General features: G+C 38.9%; 2 protein-coding genes and 1 long non-coding RNA gene across 3 annotated transcripts in view; 2 read left to right on the plus strand and 1 right to left on the minus strand.

The window, feature by feature from the left end:
* The window catches only part of LOC127430884 (uncharacterized), a 134,127-nt gene that overhangs the window by 83,753 nt on the left and 28,454 nt on the right, over positions 1–21,920 (plus strand). The window lies entirely within an intron of this gene.
* On the minus strand, positions 232–16,101 carry c40h18orf54 (chromosome 40 C18orf54 homolog). The gene is made up of 8 exons (XM_051680953.1): positions 15,980–16,101; positions 14,697–14,999; positions 12,805–13,524; positions 6,137–6,290; positions 5,933–5,999; positions 5,675–5,848; positions 2,621–2,679; positions 232–2,532 (listed from the first exon to the last, which is right to left on the minus strand). The coding sequence occupies exons 2-8, from the start codon at positions 14,953–14,955 to the stop codon at positions 2,388–2,390; spliced, it is 1,578 nt and encodes a 525-aa protein (XP_051536913.1). The 5' UTR covers positions 14,956–14,999; positions 15,980–16,101; the 3' UTR covers positions 232–2,387.
* scarb2c (scavenger receptor class B, member 2c) overlaps positions 19,670–21,920 on the plus strand; it is a 28,269-nt gene continuing 26,018 nt past the window's right edge. The window contains exons 1-2 of the mRNA XM_051680961.1: positions 19,670–19,874; positions 20,908–21,065. Of these exons, the coding sequence (XP_051536921.1) occupies positions 19,752–19,874; positions 20,908–21,065 (281 nt within the window). The 5' untranslated portion in view covers positions 19,670–19,751. The remainder of the gene's footprint in view (positions 19,875–20,907; positions 21,066–21,920) is intronic.

A 21,920-nucleotide genomic window follows, 5' to 3' on the forward strand; every position in this document is an offset into this window, starting at 1 on the left:
CAAAAGAACCCATCAGTAAGATTCAAAAATCTTTACTGAACACGATTTGCATTTGGGGAGTAGGTACAGGGAGCTTTGGTTTATCTGTGACGGCAAATATAAACAGAAATATAGCTGCAAGCCACATATAAAAAAAAAAAAAATAATAATATATATATGTACTGTGTGTATATATATATATATATATATATATATATATATATATATATATATATATATAATATATATTAGGATTTATAGGCTTTTGGATACACTTGGTCAAATCCACATGATAAATGCAACCCCTAAATAACTAAATAAATAACTAAAGTTAAACTTTTCTTTGATAATTATTGACCTAGGGAGTCCTAGATGTAGTTCACAATAGCAAGTAACATTGGATAATATACAATAATTGTTTGTCTGAGTCATTTTGAAGAATATGTTAACATTTGGCCCCTACAAGAAGCATACCAATGTTCAACTTCATTGATAATACAGTTGCGGAGTTATGAGCATTTTTTAGTTATAGCGCCCCCTATATGTGAATGTTTTCGCGATTTTGCATGCAGACTCAAAATGTGCTGTTGTATATGTGTATCAAGTTTCGTAACATTTGGCCTTTTCGTTTGGTAGATATTGGTCAATACGTACAAAATGGACGACGCCTGACCAATTCGTTGGCTTAAATATTCGCAACACTTCGTCGAATCAAAATTTCTTTGAGAACATTTTGTCATGAGGGTTCATAGTAGACACACACCAATTTTTGTGAGAATCGGATATACGGCCTAGGAGGAGTTAGAAAAAGTTGCTTTTTTAGAAAATTAGAATAGCGGAAAGATTTTATAAAATGCAATATAATGAAGATATACATTTGTAGGTCTTGGTGCAAGGAATTATAGGAAAAGAAATATTTTGAGGTTGCAGAGTTATTGGTGAAAATGTAAATGTCCTTGTTATAGTGCCACCTTGTGGCCGATTTTGGTACACAGCCTCATTCTGACACTGTCTACAAATATCTCATGTTTCGTAATGGTCGGCCATTCAGATTTGATGTTATTTGCTGCTGAAATTTGATTGGCTGCTGGCGGCCATGTTTTTTTATTTGTCTGACTGATATTGTAGGATATGTTAGCCTTTGGCCCCTTCAAGATGCATACCAATTTTCAACTTCATTGATCATACGGTTGCGGAGTTATGAGCGTTTTTTTGTTGTAGCGCCCCCTATAGGCAAAATTTTTTGCGACCTAAAAATAATACTGATGTTACATTAAGTAGTGAGCCAATACAAATTAATGAAAACACATCCTGGTTTGATGCAAACTACCAAACGGTCAGTATACGTTGATCATCGTGTAATAGACACTTGCATATCATTTAATGGGAACATTTAGCTACTGAACAATAATTAAAATATCAATGAAATCTGTCACGAATACAGGCAGATAAGTCTCGTCTTACAGAATTAACAACTAAATGGCGTATGCCTATAACACATAAAGAGCATGTGTAATATAGCGGTCAAGATCCTTTATTTTGCTCGAATATTTTGCACGCAGTTATGAAAAATGACAAAGTCGAGATCAGTAGCAAAAAGTTTATAGTGCACGTTTGTTTCCTCAGACTCACACTATCTGCGTCTGTTGTGAGAGCACATGTGTAATCTAAGACGGTTTCTGTAACGCTGAGTATTATTATGGACATTATAATCGGTCATTAAATTCAGGAACTGATGTATCAACGCACCCCTATTAAAAGCGTGCATAAATTTAAAAAAATCATCATTTAATTTGTGTGTGCATGCTAATGTTTTGGGGGGCATTTGCACACCCTGGCACACCCGTGGTTACGCCACTGACATGCGTTAAAAAGCACGGTAACACGATACTTTAGTTAGTGAACTCTCAGGCCACGTTTACGCCTCTCCTTCACACTGGAATAGCATTTTCATCCACCCAAAATGATCTCCATAACCACATTCTTTGGGAAACGATGGTGTTTTCAAATGAAAATGGATGAGTGAACTTAAAACGGCTTTATTTGATAGTGTGATGTTTATCAAATATTTACTTCTATTTCGGATTTTCAAGTATTTTTCTTTATAAGTTCACAGAGATACATTAAACATGTTAGTCCAACCAGTTTTAACCAGGTAATTGTAACAATGCAAACATTCAATTATACTATCATACAGATACAGTATAAAGGATTATTTACAGATTCTCCTACAGTAAAGCAGAAATCAGACCTTGCACCCAAACATACATGTAATGCTTTAATTAGCAAATATATGGCAACATGTTTAATTAAGAGGCACGAGTTACAGCAAAAATAATCAGTCATATGTGTACAAAAATAAATACATCAGACTGCTTTAATGTCATAGTGTTTGTAGGATCATTTATTCATAAATGCTTGTTGATTTTGGCACTGTTTGTGATATTATCTGCAGGCTTCTCTGTATAATGTCTCCCATCATGGACTGCTGTGGCGTTCCTCTTGTTCATGTCATCCACAAGGGTTTTTAATTTCTGCAGATGATGAAGAGCTCTGAGATAAAAGACAACAGAAGGAAACACTGAACACCAGCTGCAGTTCATGGTATATGACAGCTGTGCACATTATCTCATTAACTGACCTCTGTAATGACTCGCCGTCTGCGGCCGCAACATTTTCATCCTTTTCCAGCTGAGGAACCTTTAAAAGCAAAACAAAAAAAGAGGCTTTAAAAGCGCTAGTTCACACAATAATGACATTTCTGAGCTGGAAAATCTCATTTGTATGGAGACAGGGTGGGTATTTTATTTTCCTGAAATAGAATTGCGTACCCTCGCAAGAAGTTAACCATGGGTTTACTACAGTAACCATATTTTAACCATGATATTCCTAGTGAAACCATAGTTCTATTTAAATGAATGGGAGAAGTTGGAACGCCCAACCAAGGAGCTCTAAGTGCCCAACGGTCAACGGATGCAGAAAGGAAGTCCCACCTTACAGGTCTAAAGAGCCAATCACCTTTTAGATACAGATATCACCTGTCAATCATCTTGAGGACATGCAAGTACATTAGCTATATACATATAGCTTTTTTTTTTTTTTAGCATAATATGAGGTAAAGAATCACAATTTATGATCCCAGTGTTGTCAGATTTTATTGCTGATTTGAAATATGCTCTTTGATCGTAATCTTGACTAACTGTTCTGGAGATTTCGGTCTTTCTCAATTCAAGTAGATAGGAGCTGCACTGGCATGACAGGAAATAACCTCCCGAGAGCGTCTCAAAGATGCCCGACAGTGGACTGACTTGCCAGAAAGACTTTGATATTAATATAGTGAAATCAATATTTGGTGGAATAACCCTGATTTTCAATCAGAGCTTTCATGCGTCTTGGCATGCTCTCTACCAGTCTTTCATATTGCTGTTGGGCGACTTTATGCCACTCCTGGTGCAAAAATTCAAGCATCTCGGCTTTGTTTGATGGCTTGTGGCCATCCATCTTCCTCTTGATCACAGAGGTTTTCAATGCGGTTCAGGTCTGGAGATTGGGCTGGCCATGACAGGGTCTTGATCCGGTGCTCCTCCATCCACACCTTGATTGACCTGACTGTGTGGCATGGAGCATTGTCCTGCTGGAAAAACCAATCCTCAGAGTTGGGGAACATTGTCAGAGCAGAAGGAAGCATGTTTTATTCCAGAATAACCTTGTATGTGACTTGATTCTTACGTCCTTCACAAAGACGAATCTGCCGATTCCAGCCTTGCTGAAGCACCCCCAGATCATCACCGATCCTCCACCAAATTTCACAGTGGGTACGAGACACTGTGGCTTGAAGGCCTCTCCAGGTCTATGTCTAACCATTAGATGACCAGGTGGAGGATCGGTGATGATCCCCCACATTTTTTAAGCAAACAGAAATACAAGGAAAACGAACTGTTAAAACACTGATTCATCTTTTTTTTTTTTTTTTTTTTACCATTTTCCCCACATTAAACGCAACCAAAAGGCATGAAAAAACAATACCAAACAAGTTCCAGTCAGTTTTAATCACTGTTCTATATTAAAGCGCCTACTCTGCTGTTCTCCATAATGAGACAATGTAAGAGTTTTATGCCTCTGTTCAAAAGACCTCCGGACACAAATATATTTCAGAGCTGGGATTGAACGTCACATCACAAAACACAACAAGTCATGCAGTGCCATCTTTAAATTAACTGCGAAGCGCTACAGGAAACACGGAAAAGACAAAAGTGTTCATCAGCCCCGCATTACTCACCCAAAGTGCTTGTGAGGAAAGTATGGTTTTAGCTGTTTTGCACGGAGGGGGAGAGAAGGTAACCGGAACCCATCAAATGCGTCTTTCGCTGCCCGGCAAGACGATTTATATTGTAATATGATAAACATCATCTAAAATTGCTGCACTGCTCAATATGTGCACTAGAGGGCGCCCCGCGATCACACATTGCTGACTGAAGCTCTGAATGAATGGAGACTGTTTCACAAGTTGCCTTTTGCTGTTTCGTAATCGTGGCCACATCGCGATTTTATTCTTAATTCAATCAGTCGTGCAGCTCAATGGATATTGATGTCTCACAGGTCAAAGTCTGCAGGTTTAGAGCATTTTTGATGGTTTTCCCCTCATCATGAACATTAAGTAACACTTTTACAACTGTCACGTCAGCAACGGCAGTTTTTCCTCATTAATGTAAAAATGACAAAGAATAGTAATTAAATATGACATGTTCTGAGGACTGCCAACTCTTCTACATTATGTGGCTATTATTATTTCTGGATTGAGTATTTAAATGAACAGTTTTTAAAGAGTGTTTGTTCTCTGAAAAACTTTGATATTATCGCACTAATTTATCTCTGTGTCTGATTTATAACGAGCAGAACTCTAGATCTAACGACCCGTAGATAAAGTTAACCATCATTGTTATTCTTCCAGTCAGAATTTGAACTATAAAAATCAACGATAGCTGTAACTAATCAATGCTGGCAAGTGACCATGGTATAAGCGGGATAAGAACGAATTTAATCCACTTTGCGGATGCAAAAACGCTCCGCTCGCATGTATTATTACTATGGTTTCACTACAAATATCATTGTTAAAATAGGTTACTCTAGTAAAAGCATGGTAAATTTATTGTGACGGAACACAAAACTATTTCAGAAAATATAAATAAAAATCCCACCCTGTCCTCAAAGGTGCTTTGTACATTTGCGGTTGCATTTACTCAAATTTGCTATGTCGTGATTAGTCATGTGACATGCAAGGATTATCAGTGAACAATGACTTAAATTTCAGTCTGTTCCTCACACAAAGCTATCGCATCACTTTAAAAGACTTGGAATGTAGCGCACGAGTTATATGGACTACTCGATGCTTCTGTGGTACATTTATGGACTTTTCTGTTCCTTTTTGGAGCTCGACAGCCCGATTCACTTTCACTATATGGAAAAGAACAGCGTGACAGAATTGTCATTTTTGGATGAACTGTTCCTTTAATTCCATATCCTGCCGTTAGAAGTTTGCAATCCTGAACTGTGAATCTATATGCTTTAAATAGGCCTTATACTCTCTTCTCAACCGTTTGCTGTTGCATCTCTCTCTCTGAAGAGAGATGAAACTTGTATTCATTGATGATGAGTAAACATAAATGTAAAGTCATTTACAGGTGAGCTCATTTACCTGCTCCAACATGTCTCTCTGCAGCTGTTCAGGTGTATCTGTGATGTCACTGGACGTGTTTGATTGGTTGATGTCGTTTTGTACGGCCTGCAGACTGAACAGCATGTGTTTGAGAGTCTCCACTGGACCCGGATGTTTCCTGCTGCTGTATCCGGATGAACAGGAAGCTGTGGACTACACACAAAAAAAGATTTATATCATACACATAAATGTATGTACACATACTGCATTCACAGTAAAGAGCGTCACATACAGTACCTTGCTCCTCTGCAGTTCCTCAGGCACTGGTGGCTCATCAGCGCCGCCCACTGGCACTGGAGCTTTACTACATGATAGATACATAAGACATGGCTATGTAGAACATGTGTGACATTGCATGTTTAACTCAGAGAGTGCCGTCAGTTTCAGGTTATGTCATGTGTAAATCTGTGAATGTGTGAAATGCCACAGCTCATCACTCACAATGTCACCGGTGGATTGTCCCAGGAGCGGTCAGCGTCCAGAGCTTCCTCCGTATCCCCAGAGCTGTTGTGTTCCTCTGCTGGATCACAGAGACCGATAGAAGGAGAGTTCAACACCTGCTCGGCTCTGAAGATCAGAGACGCCACCTGATCACCTGAACACATAAGAAGAGACATTACAGCTCCTGAAGACCCCATTAAATGTTGAAATATTTCCAATTGAAATGAAGTTTGGGTGAGACAATATAGTCCTTTCTTTTTATAATCAATAGCCTTTAGCTTACATCATATTTGCTACTTGCTAATGCTAGTCCGTGGCAGGTGGTGTCTATAATTTAGACAAGGGACGCTCTCATTCTAGAGAGCATTTGATTAAACAAAAATAGGGCTGCAACTAACGATTATTTTTATAATCGATTAATCTAATGATTATTCGAACGATTATTCGGTCGATTATTGCAATGATTAATCATTAGCTCTTAACTGATTATTAAGCTTGTGCCCTGACTTAAAAGGTTGAATTAAACGTGCTTACTAACAATAAAGAGGACAAAATCATCTTTTAAAAATACCTCTAAATGACATTCACTGAATTAAAGGAAAAAATACTTAAGTTAAACTCAGTAAAGAAATTCACTGCAAAAAAATCCTATTGTTATCAAGTGTTTTTGTCTTGATTTCCATTTAAAATTGTCTAAAAATCCTTAAAACAAGATACATTTACTTGAGAAGCAACATATAAGATATTTAGACTTGCTTTAAGAGAATATAATTTAAATATGTGTATTTTGTATATAAGTGTATTTTTTCATTTGTTATACTTCTGCAAGTGCAGAAAAGACAAAATATACTTCTATTCAAGATCTATCTAAAAGCAAGTCTAAATATCGTATATGCTGCTTCTCAGGTTAATGCATCTTTTTTAAAGGATTTTTAGATATTTTAAAATATTTGTATTTTTAATATTATATTCAACATTCTCAGATAATATTTTTTTCTTCTGCAGTTTAGCTGCTAAAATAAATGTACGTTGTTTTAAAGGAGTTTTAGATATTTATATTGGAAAGCCAAAACAAAAACAAATCAAAAACGTATTTTGTTGCCGTGTATAATGGGACGAAGACTACCCTCTCTCACCTTTCTGTTCACTTCAATCCATCTTTAACTCACAAACAAACGCTCTCTTATTAATAAAGCTGCATATTGACAATTTTCTTCACGATAAGAAATGCACAGTGACACATATATTATGATTCAATAAGTCTCGAGTCATCACGTTATAATCTAGCTGCATTAAGCGTGCGCGCTCGAGGGATGAGCGTCCCGTGACAGAGTGCAATTCTGATTGGGTATATCATGAGTCATGGGTTATTCTATGTCAAATCAATCAAAATCTATTTGAAACTTGAAATGTTTTATTTTTGTTAATACCTAAGGAATATACACTTGATGATAAAAGACAAAATATGAAATGCCATGGATCAATATTTACGGAGTAATGCATTATTTTGGAGAGGGGGGTCAAAATGAAAATTTTCACCTATGATTTTGGAGCAAAACTACAGGTAAAAAAAATAACCTTAGAAATGTGTCAGCATCATGATTTTATATTTACACAGAGATAGGTAGATTTATTACTAAAATCAGTTGACTTCAGCACCTCTTGTTGCATTATATGCCAATGGTGAGAGTCCAAAAATGGGGAAAAAAACATTTTGTATGTTTTTCCAAAGTTGGAGCGCCTATAACTCCAGAAGTATAAAAGAAGATTGTATTTTTAGTCATGAAAATATTGTTTTTATGTGAATAAATAAAAGTAAATTTCTTGTTTATCCATTATTTATACTTCAGACTTTTGTTTTGTTGGACAAAAAGTACAAGCTTCATACCATGTGACCACATTTGGTTTCCAACCACTGAATATGGGTAAACATTTTTTGAATGGAGCCACATTGAGAGCCCCATATCTCTAGGATTAAATCATATATGGCCTTAAAAATTAAGATACATTAAGGAAAGTTTGTTCTGAACTAGAATCTAAAAGGATATTAAGACATCTTTTGTACTCCTGAAGTTATAGGCACTCCAACTTTGAAAAAACAACACAAAAAGTGTTTTTTTCCCATTTTTGGACTCACACCATTGGCATATAATGCAACAAGAGGTGCTGAAGTCAACTGATTTTAGTAATAGATCTACCTATCTCTGTGTACAAATAAAATCATAATGCTGACACCTTTCTAAGGTGATTTTGTTTTACCTGTAGTTTTGCTCCAAAATAGGCGAAAATGGTCATTTTGACGCATCTATACAAATTAATGGATTACTCAGTAAATATTGATCCATGGCATTTAAAATTTTGTCTTTCATAATCATTTATGTACTTTTTTCACAAGTAAAAAAAAAATTGAAAAAAAAATTTGAGCCCGGAAACTCTGGTTGAGTTTACATGGATAGACCGTCATGTGTTAAGCAGTACTAACATAAACACTAAGAAAGGAGGGCATACTGTACATAATCAATAAACATTTATGGGCTATAACGTCTCCGGTTACTCATGTAACCTCGGCTCCCTGAGATGAAGGGAATGAGACATTGCAGTGAACGCTTTGGGGAATTCCTTTTCCACGACCTAGTTGAAGCCCTTGTATCATTACACCAATCTTATGATTGGCAATGGTGTTTGAGCCCCCGTCCTTTTAGGCGTGCATTTGTCCTATATAAGCGGGCGCTCAAACACCATTTTTTTCAGAATTTTCTGACCGAAGGACAAGAACGTATGCTCGAACCTCAAACTCTGAAGTAGTAGTGTGGCCAAGTTTTGCAATGTCTCGTTCCCTTCAACCGAGGTTACATGAGTAACCAGAGATGCTGCCTATTGATTCAGTTCACGAGACATTGCAGTGAACGCTTTGGGGAACGGAGTCCCATCACGCCGCACTACGTAGCGTCATACCCTAAGATGCAAGAGGTAGGGAAGGAGGTTTTATTCTGTAGTGACTTCAAGTGGGAGTAAATTGGATAGCGGCCTACACAGGTGGCTGTTTTAAAATCATAACAGGTAGCCCGCCCGTAATAAGGAGCTTGGGCTCACCTGCTGGGTGTTGGAATAGTAAGCTCACTAGACAGACAGGACTCGCGAAGCGGAGGACGCCATGTCTAGGTTATAAAACCTCACGAATGTGTTCTGCGAAGACCATTCTGCTGCTGCAGAGCATATATCCTGTAGGGATATACCGTTTGTCCATGCCCATGAGCAAGCCATGTCTCTAGTTGAATGCGCCTTTACGCCAATAGGGCATCTCACGCCCTGTGATTCATAAGCGAGGGTGATCAACAGTCCAGTGAGAGAGCATTTGTTTGGAGACAGACATGCCTTTTCTGCGTCCTCCATAACAGACGAAGAGCTAAACTGGCAAGTGCGCTCCACATACGTGTGCAATGCCCGCACAGGGCACAATATAAATGCGCTAACTGCTTCTCATCCGAATGAGATGGTGCAGTAGAGAAAGCTTGTAGGTGCACTATCTAAGCCCTAAAGGGCGTGGAAAGCACCTTAGAAACATAACCTTTTTTGGGTTTGATGGTGGCTTTTGGAAGCCCCGGACCGAATTCCAGATATGAAATGTCAGCCGACAATGCCTGTATATCACCAACCCATTTGACTGAGGCCAGAGTCAACAGCAGTGCCATCTTTAAAGAGAGCACACATAACTCAGTGGATTCCAATGGTTCGAATGGGGGGCTCGTGAGCACCCGCAGCACCAGATTTAAGTCCCATGTTGAAAATGTAGCAGGACGAGGGGGGTTCAAGTGCCTCGCTCCCCTAAGGATCTTTATGATCGGATCATGTCTGCCTATAGAGGAGCCAGCCTCTAGGGCATGAAATGCCGAGATGATTGCTACATAGACCTTAAGCGTTGACGGAGTAAGACCTGTGTCCAACCACTCTTGAAGGAATGTAAGGATCTCCGTTACGGAGCAATTCACTACGTATCTGCTGCGTGAAGAGCACCAATCCACAAACACATGCCATATTAGTACATAGAGGCATCTCGTAGATGCAAAATGGTGTTCATTACAGAAAGAGCCAACTTGGGCTTGTTCGCTGTGCTCCATTCAGGTGCCATACGTGTAGGTTCCACAGCTGTGGTTGGGGATGCCAAATTGTGCCCTGCACTTGAGAGAGCAGATCCCTACTCAGCCGCATAATATCTCCATTTCCAGAAACCATGGCTGGTTGGGCCACACTGGTGCAACCAACAGAACCATTTCCTTGTCCTCTCGGACTTTGCTGATGACAGACTGGAGAAGACGTACCGGGGGAAATGCATATTAGCATTTCATCGGCCACTTGTGGGCCAAGGCGTCCACTCCCAGCGGGGCTCAGGACATGGAGTACCAAAGAGGGCAGTGGACTGTCTCAGCGGAAGCAAATAGGCTGACTTCCGCTTTGCTGAACATTTCCCAAATCCTCAGAACCGTCTGAGGATGAAGTCTCCATTCCCCCACCATCGGTCCCTGACACGACAGCATGTCCGCTCCGCAGTTCATGCAACCCGGAACATATGTCACGCGCAGGGAGAGGAGATGGTGCGCGCTGCACATTAGGAGGCGTTGCGCCAGGCTCATCATTGGAAGCGATCGAGTGTGTCGATTTATGTACGCTACCACTGACATATTGTCTGACCGAATCAGAACGTGATGATTCACTATGTCGGAATGGAAGGCTTTCACCGCTAAGAAGACAGCTAGCATTTCCAAGCAGTTGATGTGCCATGCCTGTTTTGCACCTGTCCAAGTGCTGAAAGCCGGGTATCCATCGCACAGCGCACCCCAACCCGTGTTGGACGCATCTGAAAACCTGACCCAGCATCACACGATCACACATCTCACCTGCTGATAAATGTTTGGAGCTGTCCATGGTGCTAGAGCAGTCAGGCAGCGACGGGTCACAGGTGACGCCCCAGATGCCAGGCATGACTCAGTACATGGTGTTTGAGCCATCATTGGAGAGGTCTCATGTGTAAAAGACCCAACGGTATGACGGCGCATGCTGCTATCATAAAACCCAGCATTTTCTCAAAAGATTTCAGTAGAAATGCTTTCCCCAGTTTGAACTGAGACAGACACTGGTGAATGGTCTGGAAGCGCTCGCTCGTGAGGTGCGCAAGCATGCTCATGGGGTCAAGTCAAACACCCAAAAAAGAGATTTGTTGGCTGGGGGACAGTGTGCTTTTCGCCCAGTTGACACTGAGACCTAGGCTGTTCAAATGATGAAGTATCAAGTCCCTGTGCTCGCATAGAGAGCCTCTGATCAGGCCATTAATAGCCAATCGTCGAGGTAATTCAGAATGCGCATGCCGTTCATCTTCAAAGGGCGAGTGCCGCATCGACACATTTCATGAATGCGCATGGGGCCAGAGACAATCGGCAGGGAAGGACTTTGAATTGATGTCATCCCTTCGAATGCGAATCTCGAGAACAGCCTGTGATGCGGTACAATTCGGATATGAAAGTACGCGTCTTTTAGATCTATTAATTCAAACCAGTCCCGTGGGCAGATGTGTGATAAGATCTGTTTCTGAGTCAACATCTTGAATGGGCGTTTTGCCAGCGCACGATTCAAGCGTCTCAGATCTAGGATCGGCTGAAGCCCGCCGTCTTTCTTCGGAAAGAAAAGGTAGCAGCTGTAAAATCTTTGTGGCCGTGGCAGCTCGGAACAACCTCTATCGCATCTTTTGTGAGGAGATTGTGAATTTCTGCAAGTAATACAGGCACGTCCCATGACGGAACCATCGAGGATAAAATGCTGTTGAAGTGAAGCAGTCTGTGTGCGAATTAGATCGGATCGTGTTCAATCATTTTTAGCACCCAATCTGACATGCCCGTGAGCACCCGCCATGTGTTCACGTAAAGGGATAGCGGGAGCTTTATATTTGACACTAATTGTGATAGCGCACCGCTCACCACTGGGAAGTGGTTGTGCACAGTGTGTGAAATGGGGAAGCAAGGCAAATTCTCAAGAATGGCCTGAGCCAGGCCTGGGTAGCTCAGCAAGTATTGATGCTGACTATCACCCCTGGAGTCGCGAGTTCGAATCCGGGGTGTGCTGAGTGACTCCAGCCAGGTCTCCTAAGCAACCAAATTGGCCCGGTTGCTAGGGAGGGTAGAGTCACATGGGATAACCTCCTCGTGGTCACGATTAGTGGTTCTCGCTCTCAATGGGGCGCGTGGTGAGTTGCGTGTGGATCATGGAGAGTAGCATGAGTCTCCACATGCTGTTAGTCTCCGCGGTGTCATGCACAGCAAGCCACTTAATAAGATGTGCGGATTGACTGTCAACTGAGACTTGTCCTCCGCCACCTGGATTGAGGTGAGTAACCAAACCATCACGAGGACATAAGTAGTGGGAATAGAGCATGCCAAATTGGGGCGAAAAAGGGTATATATATATATATATATATATATATAAATAAAAAAAAGAATGGCCTGAGCCGAAGTTAATAAGTACACTTAGGTATGGTTTATGAGCATGCAAACATAAGATGTTTTTCCCAAAAGGAATTCCCCAAAGCGTTCACTGCAATGTCTCATGAACTGAATCGATAGGGAACTGAAACATGAGAAAAGTTTTAAAGATGATGGAGCTTGTTTAAATCTGCAAACCTTTGAACAGTTGTCCGATCTCTCGTCTCTTTGCTGTGTTAAGTTTCTCTGAAAATTGTAAACGAAGTTCCCTCAGACTGCATTGACCACTCGAGCCATTCAGATCCCCTGTGTGACCTTTGACCACTCTGTGCTCTTTAGTGTCACTGTATTTGTCCAGTTCTCCCACCCAGGATGGAACTCTGACAGATAGATCTGGATCACGCCACGGGGCATCAGAAGATTCTTCACACTGTTTAAGCCATCCCGGGTACATGAGGTCTGGAACGCTGGACATTCCGGAAAAATCCATTTCAGATTTCTGACTGGTCATCCAGCGAGGGAGAAAATGAGATCTGGGCGTGTCAGGTGGATGCGTCCGATTGGACAACAGGATATTGGGGGGAGGAGCTTGACGCTGTAATCGCGAACCACCCATCAGTAAATCATCCACAGGGAAGGGTTTCCTGCCTGCTGGCGTTCTTCCTGTGGGCAGAGCTCTGTGAGGAGCAGGCCGGTGCATGAAGTGATATTGAGACCAGGAGCTCGAGTTGAGACTCAAGCCTAGCGGAAAGCTCCCTGACTGGGACAGGAGGGCGGAGGTGCGGGTCACGGGGAGCGATCCGTCGGGTGGAAGAGCGATGAGGTCATCAGTGGTCACACTAAGGCGATCAGAGCCTCTATTCCTGATGGGAATATTCAGGAATTTCAGCTCGCTGTCAGTCAAACTTGTTTTCAAGACTGCACAAATCAAACCAAATAAAAAGACAAGAAGTTAGGCATGAAGTCAAAGTACTGCTGATTTAAATCTTAATTCAGTCTAGCTGCTGTAGGGTTGTAATTAATCAGATGAAATGAAGTATGCATGATATCAGCAACTATAACAGCCAAAATTAATGAGTGTTTTCTTTTTTAATTATTGGACTGATCCAATTAAGCTTAAAGGAACCGTTCACCCAAAAATGAAAATTCTCTCATCATTTTCTCACCCTCATGCCATCCCAGATGTGTTTGACTTTTTTTCTTCTGCAGAACACAAATGAAGATTTTTAGGAGAATATTTCAGCTCTGTAGGTCCATACAAGTGAATGGTGACCAGAACTTTGAAGCTCCAAAAACCACATAAAGGCAGCATAAAAGTAATCTATACGACTCCAGTGGTTTAATCCATGTCTTCAGAAGTGATATTATAGGTGTGAGTGAGAAACAGATCAATATTTAAGCCCTTTTTCATGTAAAATCTACACTTTCACTTTCACATTCAGCCAACTACTGGTCGGGACTGGTCAAAGATGGAGACTTATAGTAAACAAGGACTTAAATATTGATCTGTTTCTCACCCATACCTATCATATCCCTTCTGAACACATGGATTAAACCACTGGAGTTTTATGGATTACTTTTATGCTGCCTTTATGTGCTTTTTGGAGCTTTAAATTATGGTCACCATTCACTTGCATTGTGAGGACCTACAGAGCTGAAATATTCTTCTAAAAAGTCTTCATTTGTGTTCAGCAGAAGAAATAAAGTCATACACATCTGGGATGACATGAGGGTGAGTAAATGATGAGAGAATTTTCATTTTTGTGTGAACTGTTCCTTTAAATTTGCAGCAAACATCAAGGCTTATTTTTTCCAATTTAAAAAGAACGCTTGTTTTGATTAATGTTTTGATCAGGGACTAAAAACTGTTCAAGGAATGAAAACCAAAAATGAACAAAATCCATTTCAAGTGTTCTGGAGTTTTGAAATTCTGGTAACCACTTTATAATGTTATTATTAAAATTTTCTATGATGCTTTGACAATTGTCATTGAGTCGTGTGAGATCACCATATCGTCCTATAAAAATAAGCATTGGTATTGACCGAAATTTCTATATTGGTGCATATCTAGATGAATTGATCTCATTTACCATCTCTGTTTCTTGGATGAGGTTTTGATATTTCTTTGGCCAGCTCCAGTTTCCCTGTCGATGTCTCAGAATCCTGCAGACTTCTCTGGAAATCAGCGATGTAAGCGTCCAGCGCCTCTGACGCTGACACGTACTGTCTGTCTCTGTATCTGATGGACGGGACGGGCTCCGGGACTAAAGAGCTCCGCAGATGTCCTGATGTGGCCAGCAGTGAGGTGACAGTCGATTCAGGAGACATGAGACTGTCCTCAGACGTCATGTTCAGGATACAGGACACAGTGTTTAAAACCAATGAAGATCTCACTGCAAAACCACAAGTTATTAGTGTGCCAGGTTGGGAGACAATCTAACCAGCATTTTATGCATTTCCATGATTTTATTTCATGCCTGGAAATGTTCAAATTTCCTGATATTTCCAAGAACCTTGATGTACATCATTAGTACATTAACTAATGATAATAACCTACATTCAGTAATTAATTAGGCTAGTATTTAAATTTTATTACAGCTTTGAGTTGATCTGTTTGACATAGTTGCATGTTTTGCATGCAAAATATTTCGTGTTCAATACAAATTAAGCCCAGTTGACAGCATTTGTGGAATAATGTTAATTATCACAAAAATACATTTCGACCCTTCCCTCCTTTTACAGTGAGACTCTTACAATGGAAGTCAATGGGGGTCAATTTTAGGAGGGTTTAAAGGCAGAAATGTGAAGCTTATAATTTTATAAAAGCACTTACATTAATTCTGTTAAAACTTGTGTATTATTTGAGCTGTACAGATTTTTTATATCGTTGTTTTTATGATTGTTTTTGGTGTTTCTGGCTTACGTCGTCATGGCAACGAAGTTGTAAAATTGTCTATAACTTTTCACAGATGCAGTTAGAAAGTAATTTTATGACAGTAAAATCATGTTAACACACATATTGTTTATGTCTTGTGTCTATACTTTTGAAACAGTGAGTATTTTAATGTTAACAGATTGACCCCATTGACTTCCATTGTAAGTGTCTCACTGGAACACACATTTCTGCTTTTTTTTTTTTTTTTTTTTTTTAAGAATAGGAGGGACGAGTCGAAATTAATTTTTAAACCTGTAATATTCCTTTAATGTAAATGAATCAGTTTAATTTCCAGATAAACACAAGAATTATAGATCACGTGCTTTTGGACTGATTTTCATATCCTCAGAACTTCACTGATGCTGTTTTAATCCCGTTTAAATTTTCACTTCAGTATAATATTAAACGCCCTACACCAGAAACACAACAGTAACTCACCAGAGAAATCTACAGCTGAGCACGAACAGAAAATGAAAGGAAAATAAGAGCAGAGTAGACACAGATTAGTCAAACATCAACAGAAAAACTGAAATCGCCAGCGGCACTGGGCATGCGCAGTTGCGCACTTGAGTCACATGACAGAGACAGTTCTTCTTCTCTTGTTTTTTTTTGGCGGTTGGCAAACCAGCTTTTGGTGCATCTACGCCACCAACTGAACTGGAGTGTGGAACAGCCATGCGGACGGACAGCTTTTACTTATATATATATATATATATATATATATATATATATACATACACACACACACACACACACACACACACACAAAAACCTATTTTATCGAATATAATCCTGTTGCTTTCATATACCTCAAAACATCATCTGTCATATCTGATTTCCCTTGTTTTTCACTAAAATACTTTTTAACGGCATGCCTTGGATTCCCTTTACCTGCAGTTTTCAGTGTAATGTCTTTCATTATTGTAGGCTGTGCAATATAGAATAACATGTTCAACTGTCTCTACTTCATCCCAATGACTGCATAACCCATTATGGTGCTTTTTTATTTTATAAAAAACTCCATTTAATCCAGTGTGACCTATGCGTAATTTTGTTATTGATTCTTCTCTTCTTAATAAAGCTGTGGTTCCTCCTCCTGTACCCACATTTTCTTGTATCTTATATAAGTGTCTCCCCTTTTATTTCTCCATCCAAAGTTTCTGCCAGATATTATATGCAGCTTTACGAATAAGTGCCTTGGCTTCCGATTTGCTCATGTGAATTATGAGTTCGACATTATGACATTTGAATGAGGTTTTTTGCTAGTTTGTCCACAATCTCATTTCCTTCTACTCCTACATGTGCAGGAACCCAGAGAAAACTAATGATGTTTCCTTGATTATGCAGTGTGTACGAAAGTTGTAAAATTTCATATATTATGACTTGTCTACAGTCGGCCTTTTCAGGGCTGCTAGAGAGTCTGTGCAAATGACTACTTTGTCAAGTCTTACTTCTTCCACCCACTGGAGAGCCAAATATTTTGCCACCAACTCAACCGTAAACACCATTAAATTGTCTAGTGCTCTCTTTTTAATAGCTACCTGATATTTCGGTATTTTCCAGATGCTGGGTCTTTTGATCCATCTGTAAAGATGTCTACCATATTATTATATTTTTGCTTAATATATTGATTAACTATACAATCCTCTGTCAAGTCCTTATTTTCTTTGATTTGTTCTTGTATATGTGTATCAGTGCAGGGCATAGGAAATAACCACGGTGCATGGAACTGCAGGTAATGGCACATTTTGACTATGTTTTCTTTGATCAAGACCAATTGATTGAGTATTTGTATATCATGTCCATCCTAAACTCTTGATGCTGCCTTGTGTGTGTTACCAGCACTCATCAAACACAGATTTTGTGGGATGCACATCACTGTGTCCTTTTAATGATACCCAATAAGCCATTGATAGTTGTTGACGCCTCACTGTCAGTGGCATTCAATCTCCACTTGCAGGGCATTTACAGGAGATGTCCTAAAAGCCCCACAACACATTCTAAGAGCCTACGTCTGCACCACATCTATTTTCCTCAGTAGTGAATCAGTTGCTGTTCCATATGCCACCATAATCAATTGCTGATCTTATAAACGCACAATAAATGTTCTTGAGTGAATTGCGCCAGAGACAGTTAAGCAGAGACAGACCACTTGTATTAAAATCAAGAAAATGGAACGCCCAATATGGCGGATGTAAAAATAAATAAATAAATAAATAAAAATAAAAAAGCACGTCCCGTCTTACATGTAAATAAGCCAATCACCTTTTAGATACAGACATCGCCTGTCGGTAAACTCGAGAACGCGCATGCGCATTAGCTGAACCAGACTGAAAAATAGCTAAAGAAATACAATTTATGAAACATGTGTTTTCAGATTTTACTGCTGATTTGAAATATGTTCTTTGATTGTAATCTCGACCAACCGTTTTGTAGATTTGGGTCTTTCCCCATTCAAGTAAATAGGAGCTGTACATTCATACCGCTTGTATCCATAGAAAACAGTTGCCTAGGGGCGTTCCAAAGATGACCGCCGAGTGGACTGACTTGCTTTGATAGTGACTTTGCTTAATCCTGCGCAAGAGCCCTACATTAACCTGTTTGATTTAGATCACTTTAGTATATATCAGATTTTTTTTCCAGATCTGAGCAGGGCACACAGAGTGAGCGATGTGTTATAAAACAGCAGAGAAAGTATTAAATACATAAATGACGTATATGTTGTGGTAGAGTAGGCGGAGTCGCTCTTCGCTAGAAATACAAAGAGCGGAACGGAAGCCAAAAGAGTTTCCCTAGTTGGGCTGGGTTTAGGGGAAACGGTTGCAACTTAGTCAGATACGACAAGTTTTAACCCCTGTGCATCAATTTAAAAAAAGTTTCTCAGAGGTTCTTAGATGACAAAAATGTCCGCGTCAAAAAACTGCCATAATAAAATTATATAGCCTATTAATATTATTTTCCACTTTCAATGAGTAATATATATATATATATATATATATATATATATATATATATATATATATATATATATATATATATATATAAAACCAATATCAGTCCTGATCATAACTACCAAATATTCATTAATTTGCAGGATTTTAACCCTTTAAATGCCAGTTTGTTTACATAATGCCACTGTTGTTTTTTAAACACACACACACACACACACACACCAATTTCTCAATACACACATACAAAACACACTCTGACATCCATACCAACACACCCACACAATTTTAACTGCATCATTTATTCAATTGGCCTGCAGTGCTCTATAATACAGCACACAGAGAATAGGGGAAAAGCATGTATTTACTCCATAGGCTAAACATGAGAAAAATGGCGCCATCTGGTGGAAAATATTACAAATGTAAATTTTGAAGCCAGGGCTCCAGAATGAAAGCATAATATCATAGAATTCATGATTTTATACTTTAATGGCACTGGGATCAAATATTGCCGTTTTAATGGGTTTCAATGGGGACATTTTTGTCCTGAAGGTCCTGAGTGTAACTATTTTGTGTACACAGTGTATTATAGATGTATTATAGGAACTGAGGTTGAAATATCAAAATTCCCCCTTTGGCAAAATGTATGCCATTAGCGTTAACACAGCCAAAATGATCGAAAAAACAAAAATGGGAAAAGACAAAAATGTCCCGAAGGTCGCTCAAGGGTTAAATGCTAATTCTTGTATTTTGACCCTGTTTTCAATTCAAAGTGTAGAAAATGTTCTCAATGTCTTAATTCAGGTGTAAATTACGGTTCAGATTGCTGCTTGAACAGCTGTCGTTGTCACGTGATATGTGTTACTTTTCTCAGCGGTTGTCAGGATGGACTAATCACAGTTAAGTGTGACTGTCGGTTAAGGAATTTATTCAATCGTTTATATTGCAATTAATGGAAAAAATTTCAGGAAAAATCATTTTGACAATAAAAAGATTTCAAAGATAACACTTTCTATTGTATAAATGTCTTTAATTAGACACAGATTTATAAGTGGCTCAATGGAGTATTTAACACTCTGGGCCGCCGAACGCCCCCTACAGGACAATAAATGAATAACAGGTTAATAAACAGTTATTTCCGCCAAATGTTGATTTCATACTCTATTTCTGCTGTTGAGAGTTCTTGACACACATGTAAATATTCAGTCCAAACCAGCTTCTACTTTTCTCTTTCTCTTTCTCTCTCCGAACCGAACCGGGTCATGCAGCTCAAGTCCTGCTGTATTTACAGCACCGGAGTGTTGTGTATTCTGCTGTTGATCGCCGGGATCGCGATGGTTCTGACGCAGGTCTTTCAAAATCTCTTAAACAACAGAATAAAGAAGGTCAGTGTATGTTCATGAAACATGTTATTTTGTGTCCTGTATATAAATGCTTTGACTGTTTCGCTTGAAATATATGTGTCAAAGAAATTATATATATATATATATATATATATATATATATATATATATATATATATATATATATATGTTAGTGTTATCATTATAAGTGCTGAATTTAGATTAAATATTGAGTCTGAAATTGATTATTATTATTATTATTATTTTGCATGATTACAGTTGAAGTCAGAAGTTTACATACACTTAACATTAATATTTTAAAATATGATTAATAGTCTAATATAGATTAAGAGTAGGTAGAAATATTGTTGTCATGTGACAAAAATCATAAAACAGAGATGATCACTTTAGATACACACATTTTTTTAAGACTTAAAAACAAATCATTATTTTGTCATATCATTAAATATAAATATTTTGACATTTTATTGAAAAGTCACATTTTGTTCAGGTCATTTGGTGCAACCATGAGAAAATTTCTTGATATACTTTTCTTAAAAATGCATGATATTTGTAAAAAAAATTTAAAAAAAAATAATATATATATATATATATATATATATATGTATATATATTTTCACCTTGAATCATATGTTTGAATTTTTTTTTTTTTTTAAATTAATAATAAAGTTTTGTACACTCTCATGTAATCAAGGTGCAAGGAAACTATTTCAATAAAGCCATTAAATAATAAAAAAAATTTTTTTACAAAATGCTATAAATGTTTTTTATAAAACAACATGAACTCAAAAATTACGTCTACCTGACACATTTTAAAATATTCCTAATTTTTAACCTTGGACAACCTTATTTCTCAATGACCCATGTACAGTTTGTAATAGGTAAATATTTGCATATATGAGATTATGAAGAATAGATTGTTTGTTGTTAAATGTTCTTATTAAATAACTATATGTATGTTTACAGTACAAGTAAGTGTGTTTCTCTTCCTAAATGATTGAGTTCATTAAGTGAACTTTAGTCATCTCTACCCACAGTTCACTTTCCCCTACAGGAAGTAGTTCTGGAAAATGGAACAGAAGCATTTTCAGTGTGGCAAAACCCTCCACCACCCGTTTACATGCAGTTTTACTTCTTCAATCTAACAAATCCCACTGAGGTTCTGGATGGAGACAAACCCTCCGTCATACAGATCGGACCGTACACATACAGGTCAGTCGTAAAGGTAAACATTTAATTTACACAAAAATGAAAATTCTGTCATCATTTACTCATCGTCGTGTTGTTCCAAACCGACTTTCTCCTGTGAAACACAAAAGGTGAATTTAAAATTACTGAGACTGTAAGAGTCTTCAGAAGACTTGGAATATACTGAACCAAGAGGCGTTGTGTACGGTGGCTCAGGGGTGCATTACACAACAAAATTAGCAAAGCAAACAAAAGTTGAAAATAAGCAGCAACACAACAAAATAAACAGAAAATAATTTTTTTAAACACTTAATTTTTTTCATGTGTTGTGTCTTAATTTTGTTGTGTTGTGGTTTATTTTGATTGTATTGTGGCTAGGGATGGATTGAATTTACGTTTTGACACTTTTTTTATTTGAATTATTTATTTATTTATTTTTAGTCCCCTTTTCTCCCCAATTCGGAATGCCCAATTCCCAATGCGCTCTAAGTCCTCGTGGTGGCGTAGTGACTCGCCTCAATGCGGGTGGCGGAGGACGAATCTCAGTTGCCTCCGCGTCTGAGACCGTCAGTCCGTGCATCTTATCACGTGACTTGTTGAGCGCGTTGCCGCGGAGACGTAGCGTGTGTGGAGGCTTCACGCTATTCTCCGCAGCATCCACACACAACTCACCACATACCCCACCGAGAGTGAGAACTACATTATAGTGACCACGAGGAGGTTACCCCATGTGACTCTACCCTCCCTAGCAACCGGGCCAATTTGGTTGCTTAGGAGACCTGGCTGGAGTCACTCAGCACGCCCTGGATTCAAACTCGTGACTCCAGGGATGGTAGTCAGCGTCTTTACTCACTGAGCTACCCAGGCCCCCGATTTTTT

The sequence above is a fragment of the Myxocyprinus asiaticus genome, chromosome 40 (assembly GCF_019703515.2).
Source record: "Myxocyprinus asiaticus isolate MX2 ecotype Aquarium Trade chromosome 40, UBuf_Myxa_2, whole genome shotgun sequence".
NCBI classification, from domain to species: Eukaryota; Metazoa; Chordata; class Actinopteri; order Cypriniformes; family Catostomidae; genus Myxocyprinus; species Myxocyprinus asiaticus.